The sequence below is a fragment of the Salvia miltiorrhiza genome, chromosome 1 (assembly GCF_028751815.1).
Source record: "Salvia miltiorrhiza cultivar Shanhuang (shh) chromosome 1, IMPLAD_Smil_shh, whole genome shotgun sequence".
In the NCBI taxonomy this organism is placed as follows: Eukaryota; Viridiplantae; Streptophyta; class Magnoliopsida; order Lamiales; family Lamiaceae; genus Salvia; species Salvia miltiorrhiza.
The window spans coordinates 44,533,812-44,560,850 of record NC_080387.1 but is presented as its reverse complement, the minus strand read 5'-3'; the positions used below and the strand labels follow the sequence as shown (position 1 = coordinate 44,560,850).

Below are 27,039 nucleotides of genomic sequence, written 5' to 3'. Positions count from 1 at the left end.
ATACCGAAGAAAACACTCAATCGAGAACTAAGATTCACTAACCTCTCATCAAGAGCAAAACTTGCCGTTCAGATCGATGTGTCGTAGAGAGACGCCGTCCTGCAGGCAATCTGAAGCTGCTGGTGCATCTGCTGCAAGGGACGTCGTGCAGAAGCTGACCCTGCTGACTGGAGCTTGTGGGTTGCTCGGTGAGTGAGCCGGACCCTTCTGCAACACTGCTGAAGAAGGCGGTGGCTGAAGCAGCTCAAGAGGATTGGTCGTGCTGAGCTCTAGAGCTGTGATGTTGCTCGGGTGATGCGAAACAGCGGCGTCCTTTTACGAATCTAAGGATCTCAGTCGGAGCTCGGGGACCGTCGTTCTCCGCGGCGATCGGCGAAGCGCTCGGCCCCGCGGGGAAGGCGCGGGCGCGGCGCACGGCGAGGATGAACGAGTTATATTCAGGCGATGATTTCTGATCTAACGCCGGTCCGGCGAACCCCCGATAAAGGGTGGATCAGTAACTGTTCAGAGCATGACTTTTTCGAGCAGAGAGAGTTTTTCAAAGTTTTTCGAAGAAACATAAATTTACAATTCACAATAATTTGGAAGATTATTAAAAAATAAATTGCTCTTTATCTAAATTCTTCATTTATGCATTACTAATTTCATAATTTATCTATCTATCTATCTATCTATCTATCTATCTATCTATCTATTATTATTATTATTATTATTATTATTATTATTATTATTATTATTATTATTATTATTATTATTATTATTATTATTATTATTATTATTATTATTATTATTATTATTATTATTATTATTATTATTATTATTATTATTATTATTATTATTATTATTATTGACGAAACTGAAACAAATAAAGTTTTTAGATATGAAAAATATATTTTTCTTCCCTATACAAATAAAATGTACGGATATATTTTATAAAAAATAAAAATAAAATTTTAATTATTTTGATAGACATAAAATAAGATTTTGTTTTAAAGTAATCAGGTTATAGAATTTGTGCCTTATTATTCAACCATGTAAATCAATGACCGAACCCATTTATAATTTACATACACGTGCAGTCTCAATTCAAACTCAATTTAAAATTGATTTTATTGAAAATTAAGAAGATAAATATTATATATATATATATATATATATATATATATATATATAAATTCATACAGTATAATATATTGCAACATATACATATAATATATATGCTTTTGAGAAATATAAAATTAATAACAAATATACATCTAATGATCTAATAACTAACATTTAATTAAAATCATGTAAAGTTAATAATATTATTATATATATACATTTATAATTAATTATATTTATTAAGATTAATGAATCTTTATATGGAATGGTGAGATTCTAGATATGCCACATAGGTTAAGGCTTAATCCTATTATAAAGAAATATACATTTATAATTAATTATATTTATTAAGATTAATGAATCTTTATATGGAATGTATTAGTTAATTAATTAATAAATGATGAAGATTATATATGGTAAATTTTGAAATGGTGAGATTCTAGATATGCCACATAGGTTAAGGCTTAATCCTATTATAAAGAAGATTCCGTCTTCACTCTATCAACCGTCAACGAGCATTTTTTTCAAAAATTTGCTGAAAGTTCAAGTGTTCAATGCAGTGAATGAGATCTTTATTTTTTATTTTACCCAAAATCTATAAAATATCAGGAACATGCTGATATAGTGCAAAATAGCTTGCAAACCATTCGACCTAAATGATAGTATTGGTGAATTTTGAACTTGATATCTTTGATTTCAAGAATATCACTCCACCACTGACCCCAATGTTCAGAGGGAAGGGTGGTTCTTGTATAAAAAATCAACCACATTTTACTAATAAATTATAATAAATATAACTGGTAAAAAATTACTATTTGCTATTATAGAATTGTAATGAATATACACTATTTTGAACATAACAAACCAATTATGCATCTTCAACAGCTTCACCTTCTTTTATACCCGTACAACATGAACTCCTCATGCCATTCTAGTCTCAAAGCCCTTTTCCCTGCAAAACGAAGACAATGTAGACTATGATCCAGCATCGGCGGACACGAGTTTCACCAAAAGAATACGACAACACCACGATCAAACCTCGAGAAAAAGCAAGAGTCGATGTAGATATAACTCATGATCAGTTAGTTACCTTGGAACCAGTCATCTATGGTTCAAAAGTCGGGACCTGATCCATGGGAGCACGAAAGGCTCGATACATGGTCCTATCAACGATACTCCTGTATGGATCCTGCTCTCTCTTCTTGAGCAGGTACGACATGCTCGTCTCAACTTCAGATTTGATCTCCAGGTAGAGTTCTCGCGCTTTTTCTCTGTCCTTCAGCATCTCCTTCTTCCCCTTGGTCTGAATTGGCTTCCCAAATAGGTAGTACAGCCGGCCAGGAATCTTCGGTAAGAGTCCCGGAAAATACAGGTTTTGATTCGCAACCTCACCACTCATTCCAGCCCTACAGCGATGGCCTTAGACTCTCAGCACATGTTACAACAGCAAGCTCAGCATAAGGTGGATATATATACCTTATGTTAAATTCTTGGCCCTTCTCGTCATTGCTTAGTATTAGGTCACTCAAAAATGGGATTTTCATCAGGTCATCATAGTCCAGGACTAACTGCCAATAATAAAATGTAAGGCTGATGATAATCGTAAGGAGTCAATAGTCAAGTTTATACATAAGCATATAACTACAAAACTAAGAGACGATATTTAGAATCTAACCTAATAAATAACTATTTACAAAAATATACATGCTATATTGAACAATTTTTCAAATCTAGCCCGAGGTAAACTTTCCGGTGCCAAAATGTGGAGCTCGGAACTGGAATCACACATGGCTTTTTTACTCGTACTGGTGATGTGGATAACCCCATTTCCCCTCATCATTAAGTTTATTTGAGCAAAAATCCACGATATTTATTGGGTTAGAAAATTAGATTTGAAAATTGTGCATACAATTAGGTTAAAAATTATAATAGTGCAACTGAAAGACTTGGGACTGTTCAATGGACAAAAGCATAGAGGCGATCTCCATCATCATTAATAGGCAAGTTTGTTTACTAATATATTTTTATCATAAACAGAGGTACAACAATACCTCAGTAAGGTCGTCCTCTCCGACTACTCCAAAAGGTACGATTGTGGCTTCAAATCTTGCAGCCATCCTCACGAATTCTGGCTGTTCGGGCCAGAACAATTTATACTCTTCACCCTGATCACACAGACACTTCCATTTAGTTCAAATAATTTATTCCTAATCATCAAAGTTCCATATTGAGACTGTTACAAACATGTTTCTGATCATCTTTCTAGCTTCATGAGATGAAGAAAAATATGAAACAGAATGCATACATACGAACCTTCTTGTGCAGAGCCTCTCGAGCACCACCAGGATACAACAGCACATGAGATTTCGTTTTGAACAGCTTGAAAAGATTGTTCGCGCTCACAGGTAGTGCGCCATATAATCTTATATAGTCGTAAAATGAAAACTCCTTACTTCCATTTTCAACAAGATGCGAAAACAAAGTCGGATGTGCGATACCACGAACCAAGATCTTCTTCTCTTGCAGAAATTGTTCGACTAGTGGTGAGAGTTCTAAACCCATAAGCATGTGATAACCAACTAACAAGACTGGACCTTCCTCCGGGACTCCAGCTAGGCCTCTCACTGTCTTCCCATCTTCCATAGTCGAGAAGAATACCGGACCTCCAAAATTCCGAAGGAATCTGTATTTGTATTCGATCACAGGCAATCTCATTAGTAAGAGTTCACATATAAAAGAATATGAAATATGCACGACTCAATCTTCTCGGTGAAGTTCTTAGGCAAAGAATTCACTCTGAAAAAATACAAGGATAAAGAATTGCGTTGGTAATTTACCCATTCCCCTCGATTGCTAACTTGAACTCGGATATACTAGGAGGTACAAAATCCATCACATAATCACGGCTTCTGGACCGACGATATGTGCTAGTAGCTTTGATAATAGTCAATAAATTAATACCATCCTCCTGCAAAAATAAAATTTGATATGGTTCAATATGTAAGAAGTAGACAGTGGCAAAAAATGAAATGGTGTTTCAAAACGCTCCAGTTATGTGGCAATGGTTTCACATCCTTAGTCAAGAAATATAATTTCCTTAGTCTAGGCATCTAGATCGATCCTCTAAACATAACAAATGGAGAAACCAAAACCAATATTGGCACCACAGTCCACTTCAATGCGAGGACAATAGGACCATGAAATATAGTACAAAATTTGAGGAACTAACTCGTGTGAAGCAAAACAGTCCCAGCATTTTCAAAAGCAAGGAAATGCCTAACATGTTATCCCAACATTCTTGAACATCTCTGAAGAAACCAGGATAATATCCTCGCCTACCATTAATATGGTATGCCCATTGTCTTTGAAGTATCGTATGTTGCAATTTTTCAGTGACTTTGAGAGCCTCCAAGCTTCATCTCTACTGGGAAGCATGTTATCCTTGCCACTGAGATGCATGACCATCATTAATATAACAAATCCAAATTATAACTCTCTTATCCCACCGTGCGACAAGAACAAAACACAATTAATATAACGTAGACAGATCTTAACAATATAAAGTACACAATTGAAAAATTAGTTAAGCTTTAGGATATGAAACAGCTAGATCAGATTCAATGGTCAATATATGTGATAATTCCCTATACAATAATGGTTTCTTGCCTCCCAAAAAAAAAAATGAAATAGCAAAACTAATTTACGAGAACAAAGGTTCAGAGAGTCAATCATTCATAGGTTTTATCCTTAATGAATCTGTTTCCCATTACCCGTACCACTATAGTCTCCCATCACTTGCCACCTTCCTATTGTCTTTCGCAAGAAGAAGAAGAAGAAGATTGCCTTTCTATTGTATCCTTTTTTATACAAATTATAATATTGAACCATAGAGAAAGATAGAGAAGGAACCTAGCAAGAATAAGTACTTCAGCTTTAATGGCATGAAGACGAGAATTAGCATAAGCAGCACCAGCTTTCAACAGCTTCAGTTTCCAAAGCAGCGCTTCTTTTGGTAGGATATTAGCCAAGCCCTATCCATATTTCAGTGAAAATAGTTAGTATTCTCACTGAATCCATTCTCTCTCTCTCTCACGAAAAATAAGGGTCTCATTGGAGCGCTCCCCTATATATATATATATGTGTGTGTGTGTGTGTGTTGCTCCATAACATTTGTGCAATTACATGTGATATAAAAGGTTCCATTGTTGAGCATCTTTTTGCTTCATTTGTTTCTTCTGCCATTCTTTTATAGGCAGGTTATGAAAAGCTAAAACCAAATCACAATCTCCTTTTCTTAGTAATAACTTATGAATAAATAAGTGCAGATAAGATCAAGCAAGAGCAACGAAAATGTCCTTACAGAAAGACGTGGCAGCAAAGCAGTAAGGTTGTTCGCTAACTGTTCAAAATATTGGGTAGGAGGGCTCGCTTTATCAATATTCACCGTAGCCAGCTTCACTGGATCACCTGGTTTCGGAAAGGTAGAATGTTTACAATTGAGAAAATCAAGTGGCCAAAAAGCCCTATCCACTCAGATCACATACTTGTAGCTTAAATAAAGTTGAGAAAAATCTTTGTTTCCAGACAAAAGCTTGTCCCCAAGATGGAGATCAGAGGTCTATTATTGCTGCATTGCACACTTAAAATCCCTAAATGAGGTGCATACAAAAAAGGATCTTCCATGTAGTGATCATTCATGATGAGATGCTAGAATGCTAGATAGGATGTCTGAAAGAAATATCCAAAATATGTATGCAGCGTTGCAACTAGAAAACTCCATGCACCTAAGAATTATTCATATCTACTCTTAATTTAAAGTTCTGGTAAAGGAGCAAATGAGATGGATTTATGGAATCAAATACAGATATATGCATCCCTGTTCTTCAAGAAAAACAAGACCACAGGAAAAAGGAGCAACAGAAACAGAGTGACAGAAATAACAATGTTCTCGTGTTATAATGGATAAAATGCTGTTATCAACAAAAACCGCAGAGACTTGACATATCTTGCAGATGGAATTATTGCCAGGAGACTAGATCCTAACAACAATTTCTAGAAACATATCACAGCAGCTAAATCACATGGAATCGTCTCCAGAAATTCAGATCATTAATGTTTAGATGGCAATGGCATAATATTTATGACTATGGCAGATAAACTTAATAAGCTGCCTTGAATCAACTACTCATTCCAATAGAGTAAAGATATCAAAAAGCACTGAGTATATACCCATAACAAAGCTTAGGAGATAAGGAACTGCATTATGAAGTTCATTAGGCAATGCTTCCAACAAAGGTAGAAAAGGCTGCAGCTGTGACCTGCCAAACGAAGTTGCTGAAAAAATGAATAATCAGTTAAACTTCCCTGCCAGCCAAAGTTGTCAAACGATATATCTGTAATAATTAGAATAAGTTACTCGGCATGTTTCTGAAACAAACCTGGATTCGCTAGTATCACTACAAGATCAATATCAGGATTTCGTGCTGCAACTGCAAGAGCCAAGCACCCACCGAAGGAATCTCCAACCAGATAGATGGGCTTATTAGGACATGAAGAGTGTTCGGCTCTCAAAGATCCTTCAACCCACACTACCAACTCTAAAATTTAAGAATATGATAGTGTCACTCATATGAAACCAAGAAAATTTTCAGCTCATAGAAAGCATGATAGAGCAATAAATTGTAGAATAATATATAGTTTAACTTTGAAGACAATTTCATAAGAATGGATACCTTCAAACGGGGTTCGGTCTTGCACCGGGATATGCATGCACCGAACATCAAAGACCCTGAGACCAAAGAAAAGAACCATTATAATGAATGCCTATGACAAACTAAAGGAGCGAGATACATACTGCTAGCACATATGTTTTTATTCATAAAGCATTCCATTTTCCAATCACGATAGGCTTTCTTGCATGGAATAGATGTATAAGAATACTAGAAGAAAGAACAACAATTCTTCAACGTAAAGATCGTGAAAATTGAACGTCAAATGAACTCATATACTCTCTTTCCACACCGAAGGCAGAGCAAGTTGCATTTGATTGGAAAGTATTTACCAAAACTCTTACGGGGAATATACTTTTATGAGCGACAAGATACATGATTGAGTATTTTTATCCACATTACTAGGATTTCTCCAATCTAACCCTTTGAATGGGATATAAATAAAGGAAAATTAGCTCAAATGATAGAAATTATGGAGGGTCTTGGGATATCCCAAAGTTCCAATCCATCTTAGTAAACAATACATTAGCCTATATTAATTTTATGTATTTAGGCTAATCCTCAAAAGCAAACGCTCCCTACTTACTTCCCAAGAGATTTGTGGTGCAGGATAAGGCCAAGTCCTAGACCATCTAGTCCTGCATTAAAAAAAAAAAGAGAGAACTTTAATACTATACTTTTCAAGTAGAAGAACAACAATCAACTTTACACATGCCTATAAAAAAGAGAGTCACTTTCTCCAACCTCATGATTTCAAATGCATCAGAAATTAATGAACAGCATTAAAGAATCAATGGTTTACCAGACAAGAAAAATAACACAGGTGAGCCTCTCAAATGAGGGCCACATGAGATTGGGGTGAACCACCGCACCGGCCCACCGTCCGGCTTGATTATATCTCCGGCATAATCAAGATAATCTCGCACAGTTTCAGTCCCATATCCATCATCCCACAATGCTTCCAACTTTACCTCCTGAGACTCCTTCTCTCTCCTCTTTCCCTCAACAACTGAGCTCACATGATCAACCTTCTCTCTCTCCTCCTTCACAGCAGAGGACACTCCACTCGCTGCACCATTAACTTTCACAGAATCAAAAGATAATGCAGCAGTGGAATCCTTACTAGATAAACACCTGACTGAGTATCTAGAATGAGCCCTTCTCTCTAAATTCGAAGCAAAATGAGGTGGTGATAGAGAAAAACTCTTCACAGTTGAAGCCATGGAAGCTGCAAGATTCTCAAAGACTTGAGAAACTATCTCAAAATGAAGCACATAGAAAAGGGCCCTCCCGCTAGGAACTCATTTATATATCCTAAAATCTAGGAAAATTACAACAGAGGAAGAAAAAGAGAAAATGAGAAGAGACAAGAAAGAAATAGAGGCCACACAAAATTTAGTCTGCGGGTGTGTGAGTTTCGTGTCACTATAAACAACCAAGAAACCAACACTAGAATGAGAATTCACATGGCCAGTCGCGATTACTTCCATTGAAGAACAAAAAACGACAAAAGCAACTCGGAAAGTTTGCAAGCGTTTAAGCCAGAAATGGAATCAGGGGGACGCTTTGAGAATCATAATGGCACCATCTCCACATATTATTCCGTTCTAAATAAATGAGATAAAGTGGATTTCCTCATAATTAAAGCAATTTTTGCCGAAAATGGACACAAGCATGTGTATTAATTTATTACTTATGTCCAAATTTTGGATTGATATATTTCATCAGTATCACACTCATCGTTTGAGACCATTTCGCCTCAGCATACTTGACAATTAATCTATATTAGTACTATTTTTTACTATTTATTTCATTTTATAATTAAAACAAATTGTGCAAAAACAAAAGGATACACGCATTATTAATTTACTACGTAATACATATGTCGAAATCTCGAAATTTTCAACTCAATACATTTCTTTTCTTGAGGATCAATCACACTCACTATTTGAAGCCACATTATATGAGCATACTTGCCAATCAATCTATATTAGTAATTTTATTTATGTTTTTTTTACAGATTATTACGTAATACATAAATCGAAATGTCGAAATTTTTGAATCAATACACTTTTTCTTGTTGAGGATCGATCACACGCACCGTTTGAGATCACATTCTGTGAGCATAGTTAACAATTAATCTATATTAGAATTGTTGTTTTTTTTTTAAAGTGAAGGGCATAAGTTTTAATAAAATGATTGGAAAATGTGATTTTAATATTGAAAAGGTCCCACAAATGATAGTATTTAGAGGTTGAACCATCAAAATATAAAAGTAAGAAGTGAGTATTTTGTAAATATTGTCATGAATGAAGTTTAAAATATAAGAAGTAATTTCTAAAAAAAGAAAACACACATTCTTTGTGGATGGACAAAAGCATACACTCTTTATGGACGAGAGAGTATTATATTACTATTATAATTAATGCAAATGTTATAGAAAAATGATGCACTCATATTATTAATTTATTAAAGAAACACATATATTGTTATTAATTTATTAAAGAAACATATAATCGAAGGAGTGGATTTTTAAAATGGCCACTTTCATATTGTAAAGACAAAAAATGACCACTAAAATAAAAAACTTAAAAAATGTCCACTGTTACCAAAATACCCTTCACATTAAAAATTAAAAAAATGTCCACTTTACATCACCCCTTTAAAAAATCCCGCAATTCACAACCAAAATTTTTTGGTTGTGAATTCACACTGGTTGTGAATTGAGAATTCACAACTAGTCGAATTCACAACCAGAATTTTTTGTTTGTGAATTCACAACTAGTCGAATTCACAGCCAAAATTTAATTCACAATCAGTCGAATTCACAACTAGAATTTTTTGGTTGTGAATTCACAACAAACGAATTCACAACCAAAATTTAATTCACAACCAGATTTATGTTGGTTGTGAATTCACAACCTGAATTTAATTCACAACTAGAATTTATTTTGGTTGTGAATTCAAGTAGTTGTGAATTTGTGTTTTTAAAGTTTGAATTCACAACTAAAACTAGAATTTATTTTGATTGTGAATTCGAATTTTAGTTGTGAATTAATAGATCTGATTGTGAATTCAAGAATATTAAGTTGTGAATTCATAAATGTGATCGTGAATTCAAAAACATTAAGCAGCTGTGAATTCATAAATTTGGTTGTGAATTTAAGAACATTAAAAAAATAATTATACAGCTCAATCAAATTGTTGTACAACAACTAAAATACAACAACTCAATCTACCATCAAAATACATCAATTCCTCTAAATCAACAATCAAAATACAACAAAAATATTATTCGAATCAATTCAATCTACAATTAAAATACAACAATTCCTTCGAATCAACAATCTCAACATTCAATCTCCGAACAATCTCAACAGATCTTAGAACGAAAATCATTCACACAATCTCCACACAATCTCCATAAATCTCCATAAATAAAAGCTCAATCATCAACTCATGATCTCCATCCTCTAAACGAAGCCATACACAGACATGACAAAATCAATAATCACAATTCAGACTTCTGCAAATTAGCATCAAAATCCCATCATAGCAGAATTTCTGCAGAATTCCAGACTTGGAATCCAATTCCTACGGACACAAATAGTAGAAACCTTCTTAAGGTTTGCTCTCTCCATCACTGTTACAGATCTTGATCTGTTGAAACATTCCTAACATTAAATCAAGAAGCCATTTTTCGCATAACCAAATGTCACCAACACAGCAACATCAACACATCACTATTATCTTCGCTACAACTATAGAGATACATCATCTTGCATAATATGTTTGCTTTCTACATTTCTAATAATGTTATTAAAGAACTGGAAAAAAACACAAACTTGGGGCTGTATGTGTGCGCGTGAGTCTGGGGAGGGGGAGGGCTCCGGCTGGTTTTATGAGGGCGGCATAAGGAGGGGGAGGACCGGCGGCGGCGGTGGAGGCGGCCTGTGACTCCTGCTGTCCGTCGGTCAAGAGAGAAAGAGATGGGTGGTGCTACTGTCGTTCGGAGAGGAGTCAGCAGAGCTGCTGCTGCTATTGACGGCGGCGGTCCGGTTGGCTGTGGCTGCCGTTCAAAGAATCAGAAGAGGAGGAAGGCGGCGGTCCGGCTGACTGCTGCTGTCGGCTGGAGCAGAGGGGGGCGAGATTGGTAAGAGAGGCCATTTTTTTCGGCGATGGACTGCTCGGCCTCAAGCGACCCAGAATCGCGGTGGTGGCAGCCTTGTAACCGCTGCTCGCCGAGAATCAGAGGGCGGCGACGGGGCGGCAGAGAGCTGAGAGAGAAAAGAGAGATGAAAGAAAGAGAGAGAGAATCCACAGATTTAGAGAGAGAGAGAGAGAGAGAGAGAGAGGGAGAAGAAGGGAGAGAGAGAGAGTATCCGACGATTGAGAGAAATTTTTATTTTTAGGGGAGGGGTATTTTTGTCTTTTCAATCAAAAAGTGGACAGTTTTTATTATTTTTATCTTAGTGGACAATTTTTATCTTTACAATATGAAAGTGAATAGTTTTATATATTTACTCTAATCGAAGTGTCCAAATTTTTGGATCGACACACTTCTTTTCTTGTGGATTAATCAATCACACTCACCGTTTGAGACCAAATTCCTTAGCATAGTTGACAATTAATCTATATTAGTATTTTTATTTTAAATATTAGAATATTTCAAAAGTTATTATTAAATTTATTGAATTTATAAATTACATAAAAATTAAAATTCTAAATAATTAGAGAAACTTTGGTTAATGGCTGCAATTAACAATTAGATAATTGTTATTATTAATTAATAATCATAATCAATTAGAGTTTTAATTAGAGTTAATATATAAATATGGCCACTTTCATATTATAAAATTAAAATTTGTCCACTAACATAAAAACTTTAAAATTTGGCCAGATTTTATGTAAAAATACAATTTTACCCTTAACATAAAAACTAAAAAAATGGCCACCCACCCTCACTGCCTCCCTCTCTCACGCTCTGTCCATCATCTCTCTCTCTCTCTCTCACGCAAGTCACGCATCCTCTCCTCTTCTCTCTCTCTCTCTCTCCACCGATCACCATCGACGTTGCCGTCTATCTCCACCGCCTTCATCTCCATCGACGTCGTTGTCTATCTCCACTGCCTTCATCACCATCGATGCCGCCGCCGCCTTCATCTGCATCTCCGCCGCCATCAGCGCCGCCGCGGCGTTGCCGGCGTTGTTCTCCTCGAAGAAACTGATGGCGGAGTTGATCACCAGCAGGCACACGATTCCGATGAAATCCTGCCAGTCCGGGGGCTTCCCCTGCCCGTTCGCCAAGACGATCGCCATCAGCGCCGCCGCTTCCATCACCCATCACAGAGGGTTCCACATAAACCCTAGAAATTTCAGGAATTTGCTTTCCTGCATCGATTCATCACTTCCATTACATCACAATTCTAATTCTAAATGATGAGAGAGAGAGAGGAGAGAGAGAGAGACCTTCTTCTCTTCCAATTTGTTGAGGCCGAAGATGAGAACCCTGTTTTCTCCTTCGGTGGAGCTCAGCCCATCGCGGCCGCATTTCAGCTGCTCGAACACTTCCTCTATCGGAACTTTCTCATGTTATATACGTTTAAATTTCTTCATATTCATGAATTCACATTTAATTTTTTTTTATCGGATTTAGTGAATTTTTAAGATACCAACTTTGAAATTATTGCCCATAAATGTTCGTTTGTTTTGGTTGTTGGCAAAATTTAGGAGTTCATGATTTTGATTGTATTGTAATGATAATTAATTAATATATTTAACTGATATTTTGAGAGTGTATAGATCGATTGAAAGATAAAGAGATTTTGGACAATTGATTAAAGTTCTTGAATTCACAACTAGATTTATGAATTCACAACTTAAATGTTCTTGAATTCACAACCAGCTCGATGAATTCACAACTTAATATTCTTGAATTCACAACGAGATCTATGAATTTATAACAAAAACTTGAATTCACAACCAAAATAAATTCTAGTTTTAATTGTGAATTCAAACTTTAAAAACCCCAAATTCACAACTACTTGAATTCACAACCAAAATAAATTTTAGTTGTGAATTAAATTCAGGTTGTGAGACTGATTGTGAATTCACAACCAACATAAATCTGGTTGTGAATTCACAACCAAAAAATTGTGGTTGTGAATTAAATTTTGGTTGTGAATTCGACTGGTTGTGAATTAAATTTTGGCTGTGAATTCGACTAGTTGTGAATTCACAAACAAAAAATTCTGGTTGTGAATTATACTGGTTGTGAATTCTCAATTCACAACCACTGTGAATTCACAACAAAAAAATTTTGGTTGTGAATTGCGGGATTTTTTAAAGGGGTGATGTAAAGTGGACATTTTTTTAATTTTTAATGTGGAAGGGTATTTTGGTAACAGTGGCCATTTTTTAATATTTTTATCTTAGTGGACATTTTTTAATTTTACAATATGAAAGTGGCCATTTTAAAAATCCACTCTTTTAATTACTCCATCCATCCAACTAAAAGTGGTCTATATTTCATTTTGAGCCGTCCTATTATAAGTGGCATGTTTCCATAAATGAAAAAATTTAATCCTTCAAAAAGTGGGGGCCCTACCACTTTTAACAAATTTACACCTTCTCCTTAATTTTCGTGCTCGGTGTGCGTCGGCGTCTGCGCCCCCGTGATAAACAAAAGACAGTGCAACTGATGTCATTCTAACTAAAGCATCGTGAGACATTCCCTGACTGAAGACTGAATGCAAATACCAGTCAGAAATTACTCAAATGATTCATGTCATCGTAGAACTGAAGTAAAGTAAAAGCGCTAACAACCTTTCTACTCTCGACTGAACCAAGGAGTATCAGACATGCAGCATTAAATGCTATGTACGGAGCATTAAATGCGAAGGATTTGACAACCGTCCTTGCAAGGATCAAAGTTCTTCTTTTCGTGTAAAGCTGCAGAAGTAACAAGCTCCAAGACTACTCCGATTTAAATTCAAGTTTGAATGAGCTTGCAATGATTGCCACCTCAGCCCATGAAGTGACAACATCTTACAACGACAGGAATTTTGAAGACCTTTTCTCTAACGAAACTATTCAGAACTCCACCTATAAATAGCGCCGAGGATCAACCGCAAATCTTCACCGATTCAATTAATAACAAATGTACATCTAATCACTAACATTCAATTAAAATAATTTATCGTATATAGATTATAATTTTTTTCTTATCAGACATGTAAATCTAATTTTTATCTAGAAAAAATAAATAATAAAATTTATTAATTTAGATTATATGTAAGGTTAATATTATTATATATATATATATATATATATATATTTATTTATTATTAATTATACTCCCTCCGTCCACGAAAGAACTTCCTATCTTTCCTTTTTGGGACGTCCACAAAAGAACTTCCTACCTATTTATGGACTATACCCCACCACTTATAATCCCCTTACTTTTCACTTTTCACAACTCTCAATATTAATTATAACACTTTTTCACCACTCTCAATACACTCAACTACTTTTTATCCACTCTCAATACACTCAACAATATTTTTTCTTAAAACCCGTGCCACTCCCTCCTAGGAAGTTCTTTCATGGACGGAGGGAGTATTTATTATGATTAATGAATCTTTATATAGAATGTAATAGTTAATTAATTAATAAATGATGAAGATTATATATGGTAAATTTTGAAATGGTGAGATTTTAGATATGCCACATAGGTTAAGGCTTAATCCTATTATTATTATTATTATTATTATTATTATTATTATTATTATTATTATTATTATTATTATTATTATTATTATTATTATTATTATTATTATTATTATTATTATTGTAGTAATGGACGAACAGAAACAAATAAAGTTTGCAGAAATGAAAAATATATTTTTCTTCCGTATATAAATAAAATGTATGGATTTATTTTATAAAAAATAAAAATAAAATTTTAATTATTTTGATAGACATAAAATAAGATTTTGTTTTAAAGTAATCAGTTTATAGAATTTGTGCCTTATTATGCAAACATGTAAATCAATGACCGGACCCGTTTATAATTTACATATACGTGCATGTCTCAATTCAAACTTAATTTAAAATTAATTTTATTGAAAATTAAGAATATAAATATTATATATATATATATATACATACAATATAATATATTGCAACATATACATATAATATGTACGCTATTGAGTAATATAAAATTAATAACAAATATACATCTAATCACTAACATTCAATTAAAATAATTTATCGTATATAGATTATAATTTTTTTCTTATCAGACATGTAAATCTAATTTTTATCTAGAAAAAATAAATAATAAAATTTATTAATTTAGATTATATGTAATGTTAATATTATTATTATTATTATTATTATATATATATATATTATGATTAATGAATCTTTATATAAAATGTAATAGTTAATTAATTAATAAATGATGAAGATTATATATGGTAAATTTTGAAATTGTGAGATTTTAGATATGCCACATAGGTTAAGGCTTAATCCTATTATATAATAGATAATTAATTAATAAATGATGAAGATTACCTATGGTAAATTTTGAAATGGTGAGATTTTAGATATGCCACATAGGTTAAGGCTTAATCCTATTATATAATAAATAGATGTCTAAAAATAATATATATATATATATGTGTGTGTGTGTGTGTGACGTATAAAATAATAAAAATGATAAAAAAAAGTGCACTATTGTGGAATTCTATCAATGTGCATGCATTATTTAATTTAATAAATTAATATCCACATGCACTTTTGTACGAAATTGAGCTTCAAGAATGGAATTACTATCTATATTAATTACTTTCTATTTAAATACTAATTATTAAGGTCATATATAAATTAGCAAAATCTCAATATTTATATAAATTAGCTTCTTAGAAAATGCTTAAATAAAAGACTAGATTAATATATAAAAAAAAAATCAGCTATAATACTCTATAAAATGAGTTTTTACATATTGAATATAGAAAGTCAAATGTCATTAATCCCACCTATTATGCATAATAATAATTATTAATATTACACGTAAATGAGTAAAAATTATTGCATAACTTAAATAAAGGACTTACCTAATATAAAAAAGTTAGCTAGAAAGTCAAATGTCATCAATCTCATTTATTGTACACAATAATAACTAGTATTATACGTAAATGAGCAAAAACTATTCAGTATTATGTATTATGTGTCTTGCTAATACGTACATACAATACCGCACTTCTACACTACAGCTTTTTTTTAACCCATTGTTCATCGTTTTTTCACTACACAATTAATATAACTCCATTTTACAACTTGATAAAACATTCAAAACACCAGTGAAACTATGATCAATTTTCGTTCGTTCCATAAGAAATGTGCACATTTTTCATTTTCCACTCACAATAAATAATATGAGCCCCTTTCAACATTCACAATACACTTGTGCCTGAAAAAAATGTGTGCTACTCTTTCGAGACGAAAAGAGTATATTACTCCTCGCTTAGGCTCGACTAGTTAAGTCTCGTACAAATTTGATCCGTTTAAAAAAAATTAAAGCTCTCATAGATCACTTACCGTTGATGGAGCAGCGCCGGATGGATTAAAGGTGGATACCCGGAGCCGCTTTAAGAAGACAGCAGCATAGCATAACATGACGCAAGAATATTTTATTTATTCAGTTTTTATTTCTTTTTGGGTTGTACGGGCTTTATGCCTTATGCATGGGCCCTTAGTAGGAACTAAGTATTTATTTCCTTCTTCTCAGTAAATTAGGGCATCCAAAATATTATTATTGTTAGCGTTTACGCTGTGACAGAGTTTCACTCCGTGGCCTCTTTGAGGATTATCATTCAATCACAGTTCTTATTCTCATTATTCCGTCTTCACTCTATCAACCGTCAACGAGCATTTTTTTCAAAAAATTGCTGAAAGTTCAAGTGTTCAATGCAGTGAATGAGATCTTTATTTTTTATTTTACCCAAAATCTATAAAATATCAGGAACATGCTGATATAGTGCAAAATAGCTTGCAAACCATTCGACCTAAATGATAGTATTGGTGAATTTTGAACTTGATATCTTTGATTTCAAGAATATCACTCCACCACTGACCCCAATGTTCAGAGGGAAGGGTGGTTCTTGTATAAAAAATCAACCACATTTTACTAATAAATTATAATAAATATAACTGGTAAAAAATTACTATTTGCTATTATAGAATTGTAATGAATATACACTATTTTGAACATAACAAACCAATTATGCATCTTCAACAGCTTCACCTTCTTTTATACCCGTACAACATGAACTCCTCATGCCATTCTAGTCTCAAAGCCCTTTTCCCTGCAAAACGAAGACAATGTAGACTATGATCCAGCATCGGCGGACACGAGTTTCACCAAAAGAATACGACAACACCACGATCAAATCTCGAGAAAAAGCAAGAGTCGATGTAGATATAACTCATGATCAGTTAGTTACCTTGGAACCAGTCATCTATGGTTCAAAAGTCGGGACCTGATCCATGGGAGCACGAAAGGCTCGATACATGGTCCTATCAACGATACTCCTGTATGGATCCTGCTCTCTCTTCTTGAGCAGGTACGACATGCTCGTCTCAACTTCAGATTTGATCTCCAGGTAGAGTTCTCGCGCTTTTTCTCTGTCCTTCAGCATCTCCTTCTTCCCCTTGGTCTGAATTGGCTTCCCAAATAGGTAGTACAGCCGGCCAGGAATCTTCGGTAAGAGTCCCGGAAAATACAGGTTTTGATTCGCAACCTCACCACTCATTCCAGCCCTACAGCGATGGCCTTAGACTCTCAGCACATGTTACAACAGCAAGCTCAGCATAAGGTGGATATATATACCTTATGTTAAATTCTTGGCCCTTCTCGTCATTGCTTAGTATTATTAGGTCACTCAAAAATGGGATTTTCATTAGGTCATCATAGTCCAGGACTAACTGCCAATAATAAAATGTAAGGCTGATGATATTTATTGGGTTAGAAAATTAGATTTGAAAATTGTGCATACAATTAGGTTAAAAATTATAATAGTGCAACAACTGAAAGACTTGGGACTGTTCAATGGACAAAAGCATAGAGGCGATCTCCATCATCATTAATAGGCAAGTTTGTTTACTAATACATTTTTATCATAAACAGAGGTACAACAATACCTCAGTAAGGTCGTCCTCTCCGACTACTCCAAAAGGTACGATTGTGGCTTCAAATCTTGCAGCCATCCTCACGAATTCTGGCTGCTCGGGCCAGAACAATTTATACTCTTCACCCTGATCACACAGACACTTCCATTTAGTTCAAATAATTTATTCCTAATCATCAAAGTTCCATATTGAGACTGTTACAAACATGTTTCTGATCATCTTTCTAGCTTCATGAGATGAAGAAAAATATGAAACAGAATGCATACATACGAACCTTCTTGTGCAGAGCCTCTCGAGCACCACCAGGATACAACAGCACATGAGATTTCGTTTTGAACAGCTTGAAAAGATTGTTCGCGCTCACAGGTAGCGCGCCATATAATCTTATATAGTCGTAAGACGAAAACTCCTTACTTTCATTTTCAACAAGATGCGAAAAGAAAGTCGGATGTGCGATACCACGAACCAAAATCTTCTTCTCTTGCAGAAATTGTTCGATTAGTGGTGCGAGTTCTAAACCCATAAGCATGTGATAACCAACTATCAAGACTGGACCTTCCTCCGGGACCCCAGCTAGGCCTTTCACTATCTTGCCATCTTCCATAGTCGAGAAGAATACTGGACCCCCAAAATTCCGAAGTAATCTGTATTTGTATTCGATCACAGGCAATCTCATTAGTAAGAGTTCACATATAAAAGAATATGAAATATGCACGACTCAATCTTCTCGGTCAAGTTCTTAGGCAAATAATTTACTCTGACAAATACAAGGATAAAGAATCACGTTTGTAATTTACCCATTTCCCTCGATTAATAACTTGAACTCAGATATACTAGGAGGTACAAAATCCATCACATAATCATGGCTTCTGGACCGACGGTATGTGCTAGTAGCTTTGATGATAGTCAATAAATTCATACCATCCTCCTGCAAAAATTGATATAGTTCAATATGTAAGAAATGGACAGTAGCAAAAAATGAAATGGTGTTTCAAAACACTCCAATTATGTGGCAATGGTTTCACATCCTTAGTCAAGAAATATAATTTCCCTCGTCAAGGCATCTAGATCGATCCTCTAAACATAATAAATGGAGAAACCAAAACCAATATGGCACCACAGTCCACTTCAATGCGAGGACAATAGGACCATGAAATATACAAAATTTGAGGAACTAACTGGTGTGACGCAAAACAGTCCCAGCATTTTCAAAAGCAAGGAAATGCCTAACATGTTATCCCAACATTCATAAACATCTCTGAAGAAACCAGGATAATATCCTCACCTACCATTAATATGGTATGCCCATTGTCTTTGAAGTATCGTATGTTGCAATTTTTCAGTGACTTTGAGAGCCTCCAAGCTTCATCTCTACTGGGAAGCATGTTATCCTTGCCACTGAGATGCATGACCATCATTAATATAACAAATCCAAATTATAACTCTCTTATCCCACCGTGCGACAAGAACAAAACACAATAAATATAATGTAGACAGATCTTAACAATATAAAGTACACAATTGAAAAATTAGTTAAGCTTTAGGATGTGAAACATCTAGAACAGATGCAATGGTTAATAATTAATATATGTGATAATTCCCTAGACAATAATGGTTTCTTGCCTCCCAAAAAAAATGAAATAGCAAAACTAATTTATGAGAACAAAGGATCAGAGAGTCCATCATTCATATGTTTTTTCCTTAGGATGCGTTCTCTTTGGTTGTAAATTTATCATTAGAAAATGTATGATAAGTAAAATCTCACCCTTTAAATCATTCATTTCTTCTCTCATTTCCTACAAAATAGAATTTGGCCCTTACTCATTCCTTCTTTTCACTATAAAGGAGGGATAATATTATCACACCAAAAATGGATGGATAATATTATCCCTCATTTACAGTGAAAAGGAGGAATGAGTAAAGGTTAATTTTTATTTTGTAGGAAATGATGGAAAATGAATGAAAAAGTTAAAGGGTGAAATTTTATTTTATCCCTCATTTTCTCATGATAAATTTACAACCAAAGAGAACGCAGCCTTAAGAATCTTTTTCACATTACCCGTACCACTATAGTCTCCCATCACTTGCCACCTTCCTATTGTCTTTCGCAAGAAGAAGAAGAAAAAGAACATTGTCTTTCTATTGTATCATTTTCTTATACAAATTATAATACTGAACCATAGAGAAAGATAGAGAAGGAACCTAGCAAGAATAAGTACTTCAGCTTTAATGGCATGAAGACGAGAATTAGCATAAGCAGCACCAGCTTTCAACAGCTTCAGTTTCCAAAGCAGCGCTTCTTTTGGTAGGATATCAGCCAAGCCCTATCCATATTTCAGTGAAAATAGTTACTAGTATATTCTCACCGGATCCATTCTCCTCTCTCTCTCTCTCTATATATATATATATAGGAAGATGTTCTAATAAAAACATCTGTTAAAATGAGAAGTATGAACCTAATCTTGACATTTTAAATATTAGATCTAATGGTTAGGATTTAGTCAACAAAAGAAACTGTGCATCTATTATATTTTACTGTGCACTTAAAAAATATGCAATTTATGCAATTGAAACCAACAATGCAAAATACTCAAGCAAATCGAAATTGTGCATCTATGCAATTGATGAAACTGTGCATCTATGCAATCCAAATTTTGCATCTGTACTTTAATCTCAGCCCTCTATTTTATTTAAATCAATGGATTTAAATTGGAGGGGTTTTTATATTAACCCTACCATATATATATATATATATATATATATATATATATATATATATATATATATATATATATATATATATATAGGGTTGAGTTCCGGTAGTATCCAATCTTATAATAGATCCGTAGATCCAAATCTAGACCACACATTTATGACATGTGGCGCATCAAGATGATGACACGTGGCTAGTCATTTCAAGGCAAAATCTGGAGAGGGGTAAAATTGGAATGTAATTTTCGAAATTAAAAAAAAAAAATTAGATTTTCTCAATATAGGTATATTTTAGATGCATAAAGTTTCATACGAGAATACATGAATTTTCATATAAAAATGCATAAAGTTTCATATAAAAATGCATAAGATTTCACCCAACCCCACCCCCACACCCCACCTCTGAACCCCACCCACCCCCCAAAAAAAAAAAAATTTATTTTTTTAAAAACTGATTTTCTAACCACTAACTCACCCCTACCCCCCATCGCCCACCCCCCACCAATTTTTTTTTTCTCAAAAACTGATTTTTTGACCACTGACCCCACCACCCACCCACCCCCCCAATTTTTTTTTTTTTTTTTGAAAAACTGATTTTTACATGCATAAAAATTACATGTTTTACATGCATATAGTTTCACACAAAAATGCATTACATTTTTTGAAAAAATATAATTTTTTTTTGGGCTGGAGGGTGGGTGGGGGGTTAGCGGTCAGAAAATCAGTTTTTAAAAAAAATAAAAAAAAAAGAAATTTTTTTGGTGGGGGTGCGGGGCGTGGGTGGGTCAGCGACTCAACAATCAAAAAATCAGTTTTGAAAAAAAAAAATTTGGGGGGGTGAGTGGCGGGTCAGTGGTCAGAAAATCAGTTTTTTTTTTTAAAAAAAAATTTGGGTGGGGGGTGGGGCGGCGAAAATACCAGATTTATTAAAATGAAATGCATTTTTTGTATAATTTAATGCATTTTTATGTAAAATCTTTATGCACTTTTGTTTGATTTTATATGCATGTGAAACATGACTATTTTGGGGGATGGTAATGGGGATGGTTGGGGGGTGGTGTGGTGAAAATACCAAAATTGTAAAAATTAAATGCATTTTTCTATTCAAAGTTATGCATTTCATGTGAAAACTTTATGCATCTTCGTGTGAAACTATATGCACCTAAAATATATCTATTTTGAGAAAATCTAAAAAAAATATATTTTTTTAATTATTAAATCCGAAAATTACATTCCAATTTTATCTCTCTCCATATTTTGCCTTGAAATGCCTTTATGCATCTTGATGCGCCACATGTCATAAATGTGTGGTCTAGATTTGGATCTACGGATCTATTATAAGCATTGGATACTACATGATCTCATTCATATATATATATATATATATATATATATATATATATATATATATAGGGTTAGGATCAATGGAGAATTCTATATTATTCGTTCTGAATAAGTCAATAACTTTACCGAATAAATCAAGAGACCGCATGAATATATATTTATTCATAAAAACGCCGCCTTCGCGATTTGAACCCCAGGCGGCCTTCAGTAAATTTATTATGTTCAGTAAAATTGTTGGTGTATTCAGTAAATTTATTGACTTATTCAGACTGCCTTTCTCTTTCTCTCTATATTTAGCATTCTTTATTGATCTCTTTCCTATATGTGTGTGTGTTGCTCCATAACATCTGTTCAATTACACGTGATGTAAAAGGTTCCATTGTTGAGCATCTTTTTGCTTCGTTTGTTTCTTCTGCCATTCTTTTATAGGCAGGTTATGAAAAGCTAAAACCAAATCACAATCTCCTTTTCTTAGTAATAACTTCTGAAAAAATAAGTGCATATAAGATCAAGCAAGAGCAACGAATGTCCTTACAGAAAGACGTGGCAGCATAGCAGTAAGGTTGTTCGCTAAGTGTTCAAAATATTGGGTAGGGGGGCTTGCTTTATCAATATTCACCGTAGCCAGCTTCACTGGATCACCTGGTTTCCGAAAGGTAGACTGTTTACAATTGACAAAATCAAATGGCCAAAAAGCCCTATCCACTCAGATCACATACTTGTAGCTTAAATAAAGTTGAGAAAAATCTTTGTTTCCAGACAAAAGCTTGTCCCCAAGATGGAGATCAGAGGTCTATTATAGGGTTGTAAATGAATCGAATATTTTTGCTCGATTCGAGATTCGATTCGAAATTGCCAAAAAGCCCTATCCACTCAGATCACATATTTGGTTTGCAATTTACATTTGGGATCTGCAATTTTCGATTTGGGGTTTATTTTTCAGTTTTCGTGTGTGCGATTTTGGGCTCTGTTTTTCGTCGATGTCGCCGGCAGCGTCGCTGTTGCCAGAGAAGAAACAGTATCACGAATCGAATAATATAGAATACTCGAATCGAATCGAATATTTTCGAATCGAATAATAAAGAATACAAGTCGAATACTCGAATCGAATATTCGAATCGAGTATTCGAAAAAAATTAAGATACTTTTATAAGACGAATCGAATACTCGAATCGAATCGAATAATTCGAAAATATCAACGAATCGAATACCGAATCGAATTTAATATTCGAAATCGAATCGAATCACGAATCGAATATTAGTCTCATTTCACGAATACGAATCGAATATGTTGATATTCGCTTCGATTCGATTACAACCCTAGTCTATTATCGCTGCATTGCAAACTTAAAATCCCCAAACAAGGTGCATATAAAAAAGGATCTTCCATGTAGTGATCATTCATGATGAGATGCTACAATGCTAGATAAGATGTCTGAAAGAAATATCAAAAATATGTATGCAGCGTTGCAACTAGAAAACTCCATGCACCTAAGAATTATTCATATCTACTCTTAATTTAAAGTTCTGTTAAAAGATCAAATGAGATGGATTTATGGAATAAAATACAGATATATGCATCCATGTTCTTCAAGAAAAACAAGACACCGGGAAAAAGGAGCAACAGACACAGAGTGACAGAAATAACAGTTCTCGTGTTATAATGGATAAAATGCTGTTATCAACAAAAACCGCAGAGACTTGACATATCTTGCAGATGGAATTATTGCCAGGAGACTAGATCCTAACAACAATTTCTAGAAACATTTTTACATATGTGCAATCACGGCAGCTAAATCACATGGAATCGTCTCCAGAAATTCAGATCATTAATGTTTAGATGGCAATGGCATAATATTTATGACTATGGCAGATAAACTTAATAAGCTGCCTTGAATCAACTACTCATTCCAATAGAGTAAAGATATCAAAAAGCACTGAGTATATACCCATAACAAAGCTTAGGAGATAAGGAACTGCATTATGAAGTTCATTAGGCAATGCTTCCAACAAAGGTAGAAAAGACTGCAGCTGCGACCTGCCAAACGAAGTTGCTGAAAAAATGAATAATCAGTTAAACTTCCCTGCCAGCCAAAGTTGTCAAACGATATATCTGAAATAATTAGAATAAGTTACTCGGCATATTTCTGAAACAGACCTGGATTCGCTAGTATCACTACAAGATCAATATCAGGATTTCGTGCTGCAACTGCAAGAGCCAAGCATCCACCGAAGGAATCTCCAACCAGATAGATGGGCTTATTAGGACATGAAGAGTGTTCGGCTCTCAAAGATCCTTCAACCCACACTACCAACTCTAAAATTTAAGAATATGATAGTGTTACTCATATGAAACCAAGAAAATTTTCAGCTCATAGAAAGCATGATAGAGCAATAAATTGAAGAATAATACATAGTTTAACTTTGAAGACAATTTCATAAGAATGGATACCTTCAAACGGGGTTCGGTCTTGCACCGGGATATGCATGCACCGAACATCAAAGACCCTGAGACCAAAGAAAAGAACCATTATAATGAACGCCTATGACAAACTAAAGGAGCGAGATACATACTGCTAGCACATATGTTTTTATTCATAAAGCATTCCATTTTCCAATCACGATAGGCTTTCTTGCATGGAATAGATGTATAACAATACTAGAAGAAAGAACAACAATTCTTCAACGTAAAGATCATGAAAATTGAACGTCAAATGAACTCATATACTCTCTTTCCACACCGAAGGCAGAGCAAGTTGCATTTGATTGGAAAGTATACATCAAAACTCTTACGGGGAATATACTTTTATGAGCGACAAGATACATGATTGAGTATTTTTATCCACATTACTAGGATTTCTCCAATCTAACCCTTTGAATGGGATATAAATAAAGGAAAATTAGCTCAAATGATAGAAATTATGGAGGGTCTTGGGATATCCCAAAGTTCCAATCCATCTTAGTAAACAATACATTAGCCTATATTAATTTTATGTATTTAGGCTAATCCTCGAAAGCAAACGCTCCCTACTTACTTCCCAAGAGATTTGTGGTGCAGGATAAGGCCAAGTCCTACACCATCTAGTCCTGCATTAAAAAAAAAAAAGAGAGAACTTTAATACTATACTTTTCAAGTAGAAGAACAACAATCAACTTTACACATGCCTATAAAAAAGAGAGTCACTTTCTCCAACCTCATGATTTCAAATGCATCAGAAATTAATGAACAGCATTCAAGAATCAATGGTTTACCAGACAAGAAAAATAACACAGGTGAGCCTCTCAAATGAGGGCCACATGAGATTGGGGTGAACCACCGCACCGGCCCACCGTCCGGCTTGATTATATCTCCGGCATAATCAAGATAATCTCGCACAGTTTCAGTCCCATATCCATCATCCCACAATGCTTCCAACTTTACCTCCTGAGACTCCTTCTCTCTCCTCTTTCCCTCAACAACTGAGCTCACATGATCAACCTTCTCTCTCTCCTCCTTCACAGCAGAGGACACTCCACTCGCTGCACCATTAACTTTCACAGAATCAAAAGATAATGCAGCAGTGGAATCCTTACTAGATAAACACCTGACTGAGTATCTAGAATGAGCCCTTCTCTCTAAATTCGAAGCAAAATGAGGTGGTGATAGAGAAAAACTCTTCACAGTTGAAGCCATGGAAGCTGCAAGATTCTCAAAGACTTGAGAAACTATCTCAAAATGAAGCACATAGAAAAGGGCCCTCCCGCTAGGAACTCATTTATATATCCTAAAATCTAGGAAAATTACAACAGAGGAAGAAAAAGAGAAAATGAGAAGAGACAAGAAAGAAATAGAGGCCACACAAAATTTAGTATGCGGGTGTGTGAGTTTCGTGTCACTATAAACAACCAAGAAACCAACACTAGAATGAGAATTCACATGGCCAGTCGCGATTACTTCCATTGAAGAACAAAAAACGACAAAAGCAACTCGGAAAGTTTGCAAGCGTTTAAGCCAGAAATGGAAATCAGGGAGCAAGCGTTTAAGCCAGAAATGGAAATCAGGGGGACGCTTTGAGAATCATAATGGCACCATCTCCACATATTATTCCGTTCTAAATAAATGAGATAAAGTGGATTTCCTCATAATTAAAGCAATTTTTGCCGAAAATGGACACAAGCATGTGTATTAATTTATTACTTACGTCCAAATTTTGGATTGATATATTTCATATCACACTCATCGTTTGAGACCATTTCGCCTCAGCATACTTGACAATTAGGCCTAGTTTGGTTCGAAAGAATGGTTTATACAGCATACATTAAATGTTGGATGCCTTTCACTGATTAACAAGATTAATAAAAAAAATGAGTATTTGGTATTGTAGTTAGATGCGTCTTAATTGTGTTTGGTATACATTGCATTCTTTACCTCTATTGTTAAAATGACATTTCTATCCCTCTATTATTTATGAATATACGAGATTGCCCCCAATTTCAAGAGAATGGTATATGTCTGCGAAGGTGAAGCATCAGAGTACATTTCGCGCGCCAAAAATCAGGGCTTGCAGAATACTGATCGTCGTTCACCATTTCTTCGAAGCGCAAGGAGAATCGAACTGTGCAGCACCATGAGTTCTGCAAATCAAGGTTTGCTATCTCAAAATCCCTAACTTTTCCCAAAAAAATTCATGGACCTGAATGATCTTTGGATGCTACTCTAATGACGCCATAGCATGAATGAAACTTGAATGCAAAAAATCTCAACGCGTGCATATATATACATATTCTATTTGAATTCATCTGGGTGATTCATCGAGCGAGGAATGTTATGTGCGCCTCTCGTTCTTTATTTGTGGGTTTATGCAATATAGTGAATGCAGTTTTTTTGTTTTTGATGAGAAGCATGTTGTTGATGTTCGTCATGAATGTGGAGCTATTTGTCTCATATTTGCTTGGGTGAGCATTGTTTCACGCG

General features: G+C 34.6%; 3 protein-coding genes across 4 annotated transcripts; all 3 read right to left on the bottom strand.

The window, feature by feature from the left end:
• Positions 1-1,773: 1,773 nt before the first annotated feature.
• On the bottom strand, positions 1,774-8,437 carry LOC130985231 (phytyl ester synthase 1, chloroplastic-like). The gene is made up of 14 exons (XM_057908075.1): positions 7,636-8,437; positions 7,420-7,471; positions 6,837-6,892; positions 6,543-6,701; positions 6,334-6,438; positions 5,465-5,571; positions 5,014-5,135; positions 4,444-4,552; positions 3,942-4,072; positions 3,418-3,787; positions 3,156-3,269; positions 2,581-2,672; positions 2,195-2,510; positions 1,774-2,056 (listed from the first exon to the last, which is right to left on the bottom strand). The coding sequence occupies exons 1-13, from the start codon at positions 8,054-8,056 to the stop codon at positions 2,210-2,212; spliced, it is 2,139 nt and encodes a 712-aa protein (XP_057764058.1). The 5' UTR covers positions 8,057-8,437; the 3' UTR covers positions 1,774-2,056; positions 2,195-2,209.
• Positions 8,438-11,688: 3,251 nt separating this feature from the next.
• On the bottom strand, positions 11,689-12,620 carry LOC130985224 (plasma membrane ATPase 4-like). The gene is made up of 2 exons (XM_057908063.1): positions 12,303-12,620; positions 11,689-12,224 (listed from the first exon to the last, which is right to left on the bottom strand). The coding sequence occupies exon 2, from the start codon at positions 12,168-12,170 to the stop codon at positions 11,895-11,897; it is 276 nt and encodes a 91-aa protein (XP_057764046.1). The 5' UTR covers positions 12,171-12,224; positions 12,303-12,620; the 3' UTR covers positions 11,689-11,894.
• Positions 12,621-16,923: 4,303 nt separating this feature from the next.
• On the bottom strand, positions 16,924-25,936 carry LOC130985211 (phytyl ester synthase 1, chloroplastic-like). Of its 2 annotated transcripts, XM_057908046.1 has the most exons (14): positions 25,338-25,934; positions 25,121-25,172; positions 24,538-24,593; positions 24,244-24,402; positions 24,035-24,139; positions 22,621-22,727; positions 20,232-20,353; positions 19,319-19,427; positions 18,827-18,957; positions 18,304-18,673; positions 18,042-18,155; positions 17,731-17,825; positions 17,345-17,660; positions 16,924-17,206 (listed from the first exon to the last, which is right to left on the bottom strand). In XM_057908046.1, the coding sequence occupies exons 1-13, from the start codon at positions 25,756-25,758 to the stop codon at positions 17,360-17,362; spliced, it is 2,142 nt and encodes a 713-aa protein (XP_057764029.1). In that variant the 5' UTR covers positions 25,759-25,934; the 3' UTR covers positions 16,924-17,206; positions 17,345-17,359. The 2 variants fall into 2 exon arrangements, with proteins under 2 accessions (XP_057764029.1, XP_057764037.1); XM_057908054.1 differs by lacking the exon at positions 25,121-25,172 and having other exon boundaries at positions 25,338-25,936.
• Positions 25,937-27,039: the final 1,103 nt, after the last annotated feature.